This window comes from Sprattus sprattus (assembly GCF_963457725.1).
Source record: "Sprattus sprattus genome assembly, chromosome: 7".
Classification (NCBI taxonomy): Eukaryota; Metazoa; Chordata; class Actinopteri; order Clupeiformes; family Clupeidae; genus Sprattus; species Sprattus sprattus.
In genome coordinates, this window is record NC_137926.1 from 37,121,176 (window position 1) to 37,132,909 (window position 11,734).

The 11,734-nt window shown below is 40.9% G+C and overlaps 1 protein-coding gene across 2 annotated transcripts; it reads left to right on the forward strand.

Moving 5' to 3' along the window:
- The first annotated feature begins 427 nt into the window (after positions 1–427).
- LOC308368584 (myosin heavy chain, fast skeletal muscle-like) lies at positions 428–11,029 on the forward strand. Of its 2 annotated transcripts, XM_080842783.1 has the most exons (38): positions 428–643; positions 742–885; positions 973–1,129; positions 1,239–1,266; positions 1,371–1,479; positions 1,576–1,668; positions 1,758–1,821; positions 1,913–2,011; positions 2,101–2,204; positions 2,323–2,461; positions 2,777–2,895; positions 3,417–3,566; positions 3,665–3,835; positions 3,928–4,228; positions 4,331–4,401; positions 4,503–4,590; positions 4,682–4,799; positions 4,895–5,018; positions 5,134–5,270; positions 5,542–5,797; positions 5,889–6,131; positions 6,213–6,389; positions 6,470–6,615; positions 6,725–6,815; positions 6,906–7,295; positions 7,459–7,704; positions 7,798–7,994; positions 8,102–8,285; positions 8,408–8,573; positions 8,718–8,842; positions 8,957–9,265; positions 9,354–9,557; positions 9,651–9,776; positions 9,861–10,031; positions 10,116–10,220; positions 10,306–10,401; positions 10,660–10,791; positions 10,912–11,029. In XM_080842783.1, exons 1-38 carry the CDS (start codon positions 440–442, stop codon positions 10,930–10,932), a joined length of 5,805 nt encoding a protein of 1,934 aa, XP_080698909.1. In that variant the 5' UTR covers positions 428–439; the 3' UTR covers positions 10,933–11,029. The 2 variants fall into 2 exon arrangements, with proteins under 2 accessions (XP_080698909.1, XP_080698908.1); XM_080842782.1 differs by having other exon boundaries at positions 1,371–1,668.
- Positions 11,030–11,734: the final 705 nt, after the last annotated feature.

Genomic DNA, 11,734 nt, shown 5'->3' on the forward strand with positions numbered 1-11,734 from the left:
ATGCACTCAGCTTAAACATTTTTGACACCTACTTTTAGATCTGCTGATGTCTTTCTTCCTTTATTGGATTTTTTGAAAAAGACTGCACTCCATACATCTTGACAAAAGACAAAGACAACATTTTAAATCCGCTAAATAATAACAACCCTACACCACGCCTGTACGGTGCATTTTGAATAGCAAGATAACCATGGTTTAACATTATTACCTGTTTCCTACATTAGATACATTGTAAATATGTACTGTTGCTCTTGACTGCCTCATACACAGTCACTACAAAATAACTTAAATTAAAAAACATCCAGTTGTTAGTTTGTTTACATATTTCAGATATGCTGTGTTGCAAGGATGAATTATGTTTCTTACAGTCCCTGGTTGTAATATTTCATATTACAAAATTACAAGTTCATGCCTCTTCTTCCAACAGTAAACCTCAACCATGGGGGACAGCGACATGGCCACTTATGGCGCGGCCGCCATTTACCTCCGTAAGCCTGAGAAGGAGAGGCTTGAGGCCCAAACCATGCCCTTTGATGCAAAGTCAGCTTGTTTTGTAGTTGACAAGGAGGAGTTGTACCTGAAGGCTACAATCAAGAGTAGAGCTGATGGCAAGGTCACTGTTGTAACGCTTATAGAAAAAAAGGTATGTTAGCAAGGCTCTTAGTTAAGAAAATCATTGAGTATTTCCATTAAACAGAAAGTTTGTTGCCTTTATCTCTTTATATTGTCCATTTGTTTTAGGAAGTTACCGTTAAGGAGGACGAGATCTTCCCCCTGAATCCTCCCAAGTATGACAAGATTGAGGACATGGCCATGATGACCCACCTCAATGAAGCCTCTGTCCTGTTTAACCTCAAAGAGCGTTACGCAGCATGGATGATCTACGTAAGCTTTATGATTTATCACAGATAAAAAAAAAACTATGTTAAAAAAAGAGCTGTGAAACCAATCCCCTTTATTTCCCCATTCTAGACCTACTCTGGACTTTTCTGTGCCACTGTGAACCCCTACAAGTGGCTCCCTGTGTATGACCAAGCAGTGGTGGAGGCCTACAGAGGCAAAAAGCGTATGGAGGCCCCACCCCACATTTTCTCTGTCTCTGACAATGCTTATCAGTTCATGCTCCAAGGTAAGCATTTAAATTTAAAAGCCACTAAATAATAAGGTTGAATTACATATTTGTTCATGAACTTATTAAAAAAAATATCGATTTATCTAAAATTGCATTTGTCCCACAGACAAAGAGAACCAGTCTGTTCTGATTACGTAAGTGTCAATGCATGACTTAACACTTTGCATTATCTAATATGCTACCTTGTGGCACACACAATTCTTACCTGAAAAATGTCAATATCTTATGTTTAATGTAGCGGAGAATCTGGTGCTGGCAAGACTGTGAACACCAAACGTGTCATCCAATACTTTGCAACAATTGCAGTCAGTGGTGGAAAAAAGGTGCCAGAGCCTGGAAAGATGCAGGTAAGGCCCCTTACCATTTATGTGCTAATTATCATAAAGCAACACAAACATTATCTTCATAACAAGATATTCCTTGAATGTTTCTTCCACTTGCAGGGCTCTCTTGAAGACCAGATTATTGCTGCTAACCCACTGTTGGAGGCTTATGGTAATGCCAAGACTGTGAGGAATGACAACTCTTCCCGTTTTGTAAGTTAACTTCTTATTTAAACTCTGGCCTCAGTTCTGTGGTTATTATTTAGATAAAATTACAAAGGATATAATTTTGTCTGAAACAGGGAAAATTCATCAGAATTCACTTTGCCACAACTGGAAAACTGGCTAAAGCTGATATTGAGACTTGTAAGTATAATTATCCTGTTTATATAAAAGTTTTACATTATTGCTGCCTTCATTTTTTTAAGTTAAAATATATTCTTCCCCACCTAAATAGACCTGCTGGAAAAGTCTAGAGTGTCATTCCAGCTTCCTGATGAGAGAGGCTACCACGTCTTCTTCCAGATGATGACCAACCACAAGCCTGAGATTATTGGTGGGGTTATTATTTTCAATCAACAATCAAAAAACTTTATATGTAATTATTAATTTGCAACAACAAATTATTGTTCCCCCCCTCTACAGAAATGGCCCTGCTCACAAGCAACCCCTATGACTTCCCCATGTGCAGTCAGGGTCATATCACTGTGGCCAGCATTAATGACAAAGAAGAGTTGGATGCCACAGATGTGAGATATCCATGAGTCTTTCTTCTGGACAATGAATACAATGAGAATGATATTCTTAAAAACACTAACGATTAAAAATAATGATGCGCTTTAACTTCATTTATGCTTGTAATTGCAGGATGCCATTGACATCCTGGGTTTCACTGGAGAGGAGAAAGTCACCATTTGGAAACTGACTGGTGCTGTGCTCCATCATGGCAATATGAAATTCAAGCAGAAGCAGCGTGAGGAGCAGGCTGAGCCTGATGGCACTGAGGGTAGGTTTAAAAACTCTACTGAACTTGGGTCAGTTCTAGTGTTAACTACTAGGTAGTCTTATTCATTGAAGTAATGTAATTAAAAGATAGATCAGTATGTATATTATATTAACTTCAAGTTGTACTTTTCCTCTGATTATAGTTATTAATATATTATATTTATTACCCACAACAGAAGCCTGAAAATATATCTAAAATGTCATTCATTAGATTTTTTTTGTGGCCTCTCGAATTAGGTTATGAATGACTTTCAGGGGTAAAATATTGATATAAATAACTCACTTAAACACTCACTCCAGTCTTTGTTGTTTTAAGATGCTGACAAATGCGCTTACCTTCTGGGCATCAATTCTGCTGATATGTTGAAGGCTCTCTGCTACCCAAGGGTGAAAGTCGGAACAGAGTATGTCACTAAGGGTCAGACTGTGCCACAGGTATTTCACATACAAGGTTGACTAAAGACCACAAGGATTTTGACATTGTTTGACAAGAATTTTACTGCTGGTATTTCCTTTTTCAGGGTTCACACCCTTTAAAATTGACAACATTTCAAAACTTTTCAAGGACCTTTAATCAAATCTCCATGAATCTTCACAAGATAAAAAATAAACAAACTGATATACTTTACAGCACAAATTGGGCCTTAACTTTGAAAGAAAAGTAAATAATATCCTTTTCCATTACTTTTCTATTACACAGGCTATGTTAATTCAAGTAGAGACTGCATCAGGCACAACACAACCATTATCCATGGAAGAGTACAAAAACTAAATTAATTTCATTAGACCTACATTCAACAAAATAATTATTTGACTTGTCCAGAACTTTCAGTGACTTAACTGACTTTCCTAGCCCTGGAAAATGGGATTTTAAAACTCCATGACTTTCATGACAGTGGAAACCCTGCCTTTTCTCATCATAGTAAGTAAGTAGTAACTCTTACATATTGTTTTAGGTCAACAACTCAGTGTCAGCCTTGTCCAAGTCTATCTATGAGAGGATGTTCTTGTGGATGGTCATTCGTATCAATGAGATGCTGGACACTAAGAAGTCAAGTAACTTCTACATTGGTGTGCTGGACATTGCTGGATTTGAGATTTTCGATGTGAGGACAAAATTATAAGATTCTCCACTAACATTATTTGTTTCTAGTGACTTAAGAGTGCCACTCTCAAATAATGTTTGAATATGTATCCAACACAGTACAACAGCATGGAGCAGCTGTGTATCAACTTCACCAATGAAAAACTGCAACAGTTCTTCAACCACACCATGTTTGTCCTGGAACAAGAGGAGTACAAGAAAGAGGGCATTGTTTGGGCGTTCATTGACTTTGGCATGGACTTGGCTGCCTGCATTGAGCTGATTGAAAGGGTCAGTTTCAAACAATCCAAATAGCACAGTGTTAGATTTGTATAGTTTCATGATGTTCACTTTTATAACTAAGCAATTCTATTTTTCAACAGCCCATGGGTATCTTTGCCATCCTTGAAGAGGAGTGCATTGTCCCCAAGGCCTCTGACACCACTTTCAAGGACAAGCTGTATGCCCAGCATCTTGGTAAGACCGCAGCCTTTGCGAAGCCCAAGCCTGGCAAAGGCAAACTTGAAGCTCACTTTTCCATGGCACACTATGCCGGAATCGTCGACTACAATGTTACTGGATGGTTGGACAAGAACAAGGATCCACTGAACGACACTGTTGTGCAGCTGTACCAGAAGTCAGCAGTCAAACTTTTGCCTGTCCTGTACCCACCTCCTGTTGAGGGTAATAACCTGTTCAAGTCAAAAGGCTAATACACAAACAGATATTATATTAGATTTTATGCATATAACTCAATTATCCGATTCATTATTTGTATGTCAACAGAGACTGGTGGTGCTAAGAAGGGTGGTAAGAAGAAGGGTGGCTCCATGCAGACTGTGTCCTCACAGTTCAGGGTATGTGTTTCAATATCAAGAAGAAAATGATCAATCAATCAATAATTGTCCCAGCACAATTAACTTCATGATTAAAATTGTATACATTCTTGCCTCAACAGGAGAACTTGGGTAAACTGATGACCAACCTGAGGGCCACCCATCCTCACTTTGTGCGTTGTCTGATTCCAAATGAAATAAAGAAACCAGGTAAAGGGCCCTTTCTTGAATGAATTAAGACATGTCCATTATTCAACACCTTGTATTTGCTTGAACATTTTACATCCCTGTATTTTCACAGGTTATATGCAGAACTTCCTGGTCATCCACCAGCTCAGGTGTAATGGTGTACTAGAGGGTATCAGAATCTGTAGAAAGGGTTTCCCAAGCAGAATCATGTATGCTGACTTCAAGCAGAGGTAAACATACAACAATATACAACAATAACTTATAATACACACTTCATATATGTATTATATTGGTTAAATAATGTTTTTCTTATTATTGACAACAGATACAAAGTACTGAATGCCAGTGTTATTCCTGAGGGTCAGTTCATTGATAACAAAAAGGCTGCTGAGAAGCTCTTGGGATCCATCGATGTTGATCACGATGAGTACAAGTTTGGACACACTAAGGTGGAGAATGTTTCTATCTTATATCTGTTATTATGGATAAATATTGAATTATATACAGTGTGTCCTTTTCTGCTTTCAATCACACAACTCATAATTTTTTGTTCTTCTCTTTTAGGTGTTCTTCAAAGCTGGTCTGCTTGGTACCCTTGAGGAGATGCGAGATGAGAAACTGGTTTCCCTGGTCACAATGACTCAGGCTCTTTGCCGTGCATACCTGATGAGGAGGGAGTTTGTCGCGATGATGGAAAGGAGGTAATGTGTGATGTATTTGGTGGAATCACGCACAAAATGATCTGCCATGAAACATAGCATTTCAGGTTTATTAATTGTAGCACAATAGGTTGTGTTGAATAAATTGCCAACCTCTTATGAATTAAAGTACAAACGTACAAAACAGAGATAATATCCATCAACACAGATGGATATAGAAAGACTGGACTAATCACTGTCAGTGTTTGACAGAATCCCTCTGATCTATTCAGTAAGCTTCCACACGGTTTAATCAAACCATCTTCTTTTGCAGAGATGCCATCTTCACTATCCAGATGAATATCCGCTCATTCATTAATGTGAAGCACTGGCCATGGATGAAGGTGTACTACAAGATCAAGCCTCTGCTTCAGAGTGCTGAAACTGAGAAGGAGCTGGTTGCCCTGAAGGAGGAACATGCAAAACTCAAAGAGACGTTTGCAAAGGTTGATGCCAGGAAGAAGGAGCTTGAGGAGAAGATGGTGGCTATTGTGCAAGAGAGGAATGACCTGCATCTGCAAATGTCATCTGTAAGTGTATCATTGCAATATTCAAATCACTAACTTGTCTAAGAATTATGTTTTCAATCAATTTCATCCTTTCATCTTGTATTTACTGTAGAGCGAAGAGACTATCAACGATGCTGAGGAGAGGTGTGAGGGTCTGATCAAGAGCAAGATCCAGCTTGAGGCCAAACTCAAGGAGACAACCGAGAGACTGGAGGATGAAGAGGAAATCAATGCTGAGCTGACTGCCAAGAAGAGGAAACTGGAGGATGAGTGCTCTGAGCTCAAGAAGGACATTGATGATCTGGAGCTGACCTTGGCCAAAGTGGAGAAGGAGAAACATGCCACTGAGAACAAGGTTTATAAAAATGTTTTATTTTCAAGAAGTCTTTGTGAGGTTTACTGTTATACTTATTGATATAAAACTTTCTATGTGTAGGTCAAGAACTTGACAGAGGAGATGGCCTCTCAGGATGAGGCCATTGCTAAGCTGACAAAAGAGAAGAAAGCCCTCCAAGAGGCCCATCAGCAGACTCTTGATGATCTCCAGGCAGAGGAAGACAAAGTCAACACTCTGACCAAGGCCAAGACTAAGCTTGAACAGCAAGTGGATGATGTGAGTTAAGGGCCTGTTTGTGTCAAGAAATGCACATATAACATTGTGCTACTTAATTACTTTATGCATTGTTTCTGCAGCTTGAGGGTTCCCTGGAGCAAGAAAAGAAGCTCCGCATGGACCTTGAGAGAGCCAAGAGAAAGCTTGAGGGTGACCTGAAACTGTCCCAGGAGAGTGTCATGGATCTGGAGAATGACAAGCAGCAGTCTGATGAGAAGATGAAGAAGTAATGTAGAATTATATTAGAAACTAATGATTCATGCAAACATGTACTCCTTTTTAGCCCTTTTTTAGTATTAGCAGCCGTTAACAACTATTTTAATTTAACTATACAGGAAGGACTTTGAAACAAGCCAGCTCCTTAGCAAGATTGAGGATGAACAATCATTGGGTGCTCAGCTCCAGAAAAAGATCAAGGAGCTTCAGGTTTGTTTCACATCTTCAGTACCGAATAGTGTCTACTATCATCTGCCTGTTCTTTCTTAGTATCACTTATTTCTTTTTAACAACCAATAGGCCCGCATTGAAGAATTGGAAGAAGAGATTGAGGCTGAGCGTGCAGCTCGTGCTAAGGTTGAGAAGCAGAGAGCTGATCTCTCCAGGGAACTTGAGGAGATCAGTGAGAGGCTTGAGGAGGCTGGTGGTGCCACTGCTGCTCAAATTGAAATGAACAAGAAGCGTGAGGCTGAGTTCCAGAAGCTGCGTCGTGACCTTGAAGAGTCCACTCTGCAGCATGAAGCCACTGCTGCAGCTCTCCGTAAGAAGCAGGCTGATAGCGTGGCCGAGCTGGGAGAGCAGATCGACAACCTCCAGCGTGTCAAGCAGAAGCTTGAGAAGGAGAAGAGTGAATACAAGATGGAGATTGATGATCTTTCCAGCAACATGGAGGCAATCGCTAAAGCTAAGGTTTGTGACATGTAAACCTAACCTAAATTCATACCGCAAACAATGATACAAAACGTACATATTCTTGTACGTTTTGTATTAAATGTTGTCAAGTAAAATTGTAATTATTGCCATAAACATTTATGACTTTTGTGTTGCTTATTCATTTTACTTTCAAAAACAGGGAAATCTTGAGAAGATGTGCCGTACCCTTGAGGACCAATTCAGTGAAATCAAGGCCAAGAGTGATGAGGCTGCGCGCCAGGTCAACGACCTCAGTTCTCAGAGAGCAAGACTTCAGACTGAAACTGGTGAACTCGGCCGCCAGGTTGAGGAGAAAGATGCTCTTGTGTCTCAGCTGAGTAGAAGCAAACAGGCTTTCACTCAGCAAATTGAGGAGCTGAAGAGGCTAAATGAGGAGGAAGTCAAGGTACTGATACCCGTGAATGACATGAAGAAATTGGACTACATAACCCACATTCTGTGAAGCCCTAAATGAACACCATTCATTTTTCACAAACAGGCCAAGAACGCCCTGGCCCACGGTGTTCAGTCTGCACGCCACGACTGCGACCTTCTGAGGGAGCAGTTTGAGGAGGAGCAGGAGGCAAAGGCTGAGCTACAGCGTGGCATGTCCAAGGCCAACAGCGAGGTTGCTCAGTGGAGGACCAAGTATGAAACTGATGCAGTCCAGCGCACTGAAGAGCTTGAGGAGTCCAAGTATGTACCAAACAGGCAAAGAAACACATAAAATGTGGATATGGGTTGTTATGTTGTCTACTAAAAACCTGACGACGTCCTCTAACTTAAATCGATTGCATTGTCAGGAAAAAGCTTGCCCAGCGTCTACAGGAGGCTGAGGAACAAATTGAGGCTACCAACTCCAAGTGTGCTTCTCTGGATAAAACCAAGCAGAGACTCCAGGGTGAGGTTGAGGACCTCATGGTGGATGTGGAGAGAGCCAATGGTCTGGCTGCCAACCTTGACAAGAAGCAGAGAAACTTTGACAAGGTTACACCTCTATCTGGAATTTGTTTGATGTTGTAGGACCAACTAGGACTCATATTACATAATATGGACGTATGGATTTTTGGTAGCAGTGTCTCATACGTGAAATTAACTGTTTTTCAAAGGTCTTGGCAGAATGGAAGCAGAAATATGAGGAGGGTCAGGCAGAGCTGGAGGGTGCCCAAAAAGAGGCTCGCTCTCTCAGCACTGAGATGTTCAAGATGAAGAACTCCTATGAGGAGACTCTTGACCATCTGGAGACCCTTAAGAGGGAAAACAAGAATCTCCAACGTAAGTCAAGATGGCCTTAAAATACTTCCAAATCAAAGCACGTTAAGAGAAGCTAAAAACGAAATGTTTTATCATGGAATACTAATCAATAGAAGATTGGCAGATGCTGACTTTGTGTTAAGGGTTTTAAATGTCTTGTTGCAGAGGAGATCTCTGACCTGACCGAGCAGCTTGGTGAGACTGGAAAGAGCATTCATGAGCTCGAGAAGACCAAGAAGACTGTTGAGACTGAGAAGGCTGAGATCCAGACTGCCCTGGAAGAGGCTGAGGTACAAATACAAAATCCAACAGGCTGGAGTGGAGAGATTCAATAGAACATCTTAATAAATTAGGCAATTGATCATATCTTAAAAGTCTATGTTTTACTCTCAATTTAAAAATAGGGAACTCTTGAGCATGAGGAGTCCAAGATTCTCCGTGTCCAGCTTGAGCTGAACCAGGTCAAGGGTGAGGTTGACCGGAAGCTTGCAGAGAAGGATGAGGAGATGGAGCAGATTAAGAGGAATAGCCAGAGGGTGACTGACTCCATGCAGAGCACTCTGGACTCAGAGGTCAGGAGCAGGAATGATGCCATGAGAATCAAGAAGAAGATGGAGGGAGACCTTAATGAGATGGAGATTCAGTTGAGCCACGCCAACCGCCAGGCTGCTGAGTCCCAGAAACAACTGAGGACAGTCCAGGGTCAGCTCAAGGTGAGTAGCATAAATATTCAGTGTTTTGATATTACAGTGCTTACACAAATGAAGTATAGCAAACACCACACATTTCTCTGTCAACCAGGATGCTCAACTGCACCTTGATGATGCTGTCAGAGGACAGGAAGAAATGAAGGAGCAGGCTGCCATGGTGGAGCGCAGGAACGGCCTGATGGTGGCTGAGATCGAGGAGCTGAGAGCTGCCCTGGAGCAGACAGAGAGAGGCCGCAAAGTGGCTGAGCAGGAGCTGGTAGATGCCAGTGAGCGTGTTGGCCTCCTACACTCTCAGGTAGAGAATAGAAAAGGTTGTTTAAACCGATACATTAAACAAACAGTTCCAGCATTAAAAATATAACTGAGGTTGTTTATTTCTCCACACTAGAACACAAGTCTGCTGAACACCAAGAAGAAGCTTGAGACTGACTTCCTTCAGGTCCAAGGTGAAGTTGATGACATCGTCCAGGAGGCAAGAAATGCTGAGGACAAGGCCAAGAAAGCCATCACTGATGTAAGGTTTTATTTTCTGAAAGAGCATTATATTTAAAAGTACTTTTACCTCTATTATTTAAAAATACACTATTCCATCATGTAGGCTGCCATGATGGCAGAGGAGCTGAAAAAGGAGCAGGACACCAGTTCTCATCTGGAGAGGATGAAGAAGAACCTGGAAGTCACTGTGAAGGATCTGCAGCACCGCCTGGATGAGGCTGAGAATCTGGCCATGAAGGGTGGCAAGAAACAGCTCCAGAAACTGGAGTCCAGGGTAGGTAACAAAATATGACTCTGATTGAATATGTCGTAACAAAGCATGGGTTGTGTCTGAAATGGAAATATTTTTCATGTTAAGGTTCGTGAACTGGAAGGTGAGGTTGAGGCTGAACAGAGACGTGGAGTTGATGCTGTCAAGGGAGTCCGCAAATATGAGAGGAGGGTGAAGGAGCTCACCTACCAGGTAAAAAAGCTCCCCTCTTTCTCTATAACTGCATGCAAAATCTAAGAGGGGAGGACGTTCCTTAACAAACTGGTTTTCTCTTCAGACTGAGGAGGACAAGAAGAATGTCACCAGACTGCAGGATCTGGTTGACAAGCTGCAGCTGAAGGTCAAGGCCTACAAGAGGCAGGCCGAGGAAGCTGTGAGTATTTTTCTGCCTTTGCTTTTGCAAATTTTTCATCGCGGAGTGATTTATTATTAGCTGTGAAAAGTCCCGTAACTGTTGGTATGTTGACAAATAACACATAGCATGGAACGTCTCTCGTCCAATCAGAAACAGCTAAATTACGCGATAGAACCCAATTGTTTTATAAAGGAAAATATCTGCGTCTTTTGCAACTTCACATTGACTCTTGTTTTGGTTTTCTGTATTAATTGCACTCAATTTCATATACAACAGGAGGAACAGGCCAATACTCACCTGTCCAAGTGCAGGAAGGTTCAGAATGAGCTGGAGGAGGCTGAAGAGCGTGCTGACATTGCCGAGTCCCAGGTCAACAAGCTCAAGACCAAGAGCCGCGATGCCGGAAAGGTAGGATAATGTTTTCTTAACAAACATTACAATTATTTCACCAATAAACTTTGAAAATGTAAGTGTCATTGATTTTTGTTTGTCATCTAGTTAATTATTTTCCTTTGTTCTCTTTTAAAGGGCAAGGAGGCTGCAGAGTAAAACCTCTGAATCCATCTCACTTTTATCTGGAAAATCCTGATTAATGTGATTATTCAAACAATGCATACTGCCTAATAAATAAAGAACCCAAGTGCAGATCTCAGGAAAAGATTTTGTCTTTATTTACAAAAACACAGAAGATCCAGATGAAAACAGAAGGTAGGGAAACCCCCCAAAAGTACTTCTCTGTTGGACTACCTAGGGCAGATACGAATGAGGCTCAGTCACAAGACTTAAATCAATTATTCCCATACTATCCAGCATTTTATGACTCTGTTTAAGTCAAACCTTTCAGTCACCTTATTTATGTAATAATACTTCATACCGTCCCAGTTAAAACTATGTATCTTATATAACATGTGCCTCCAGTCAAGTCACTTCAGATGCTCAAGTCTATTTTAATCCCTTCTCTTACCATAGATATTTGGCTAGAAATCCCAAATGGAACCTCTCATCCTTTACTGAACTAATTGTCGGCAAACAATCCTTCAGTAAATTCATATACTTATTCATGTAACACTAGAATTATCAGGAGCTTTATTCACATGTGACTTCAGGTCCCATCTCACACACCCTGTGCATTACTTTGTGTCTCTACAATCAAATACCAGTTTTAAGGTGTCTGCGCTCCTCTTTCAAGGACATCCATTCCCATCCAGCATAAAAAGCACAGATCATTCATTCCACAATTTCCTTCATTCAGCACATTCACTGATAACTAATATCAGTAACACATATACAAAACTCATCCGCACACACAACTTATTATACCAGTGATAACAAATATCAATGACACATTTAC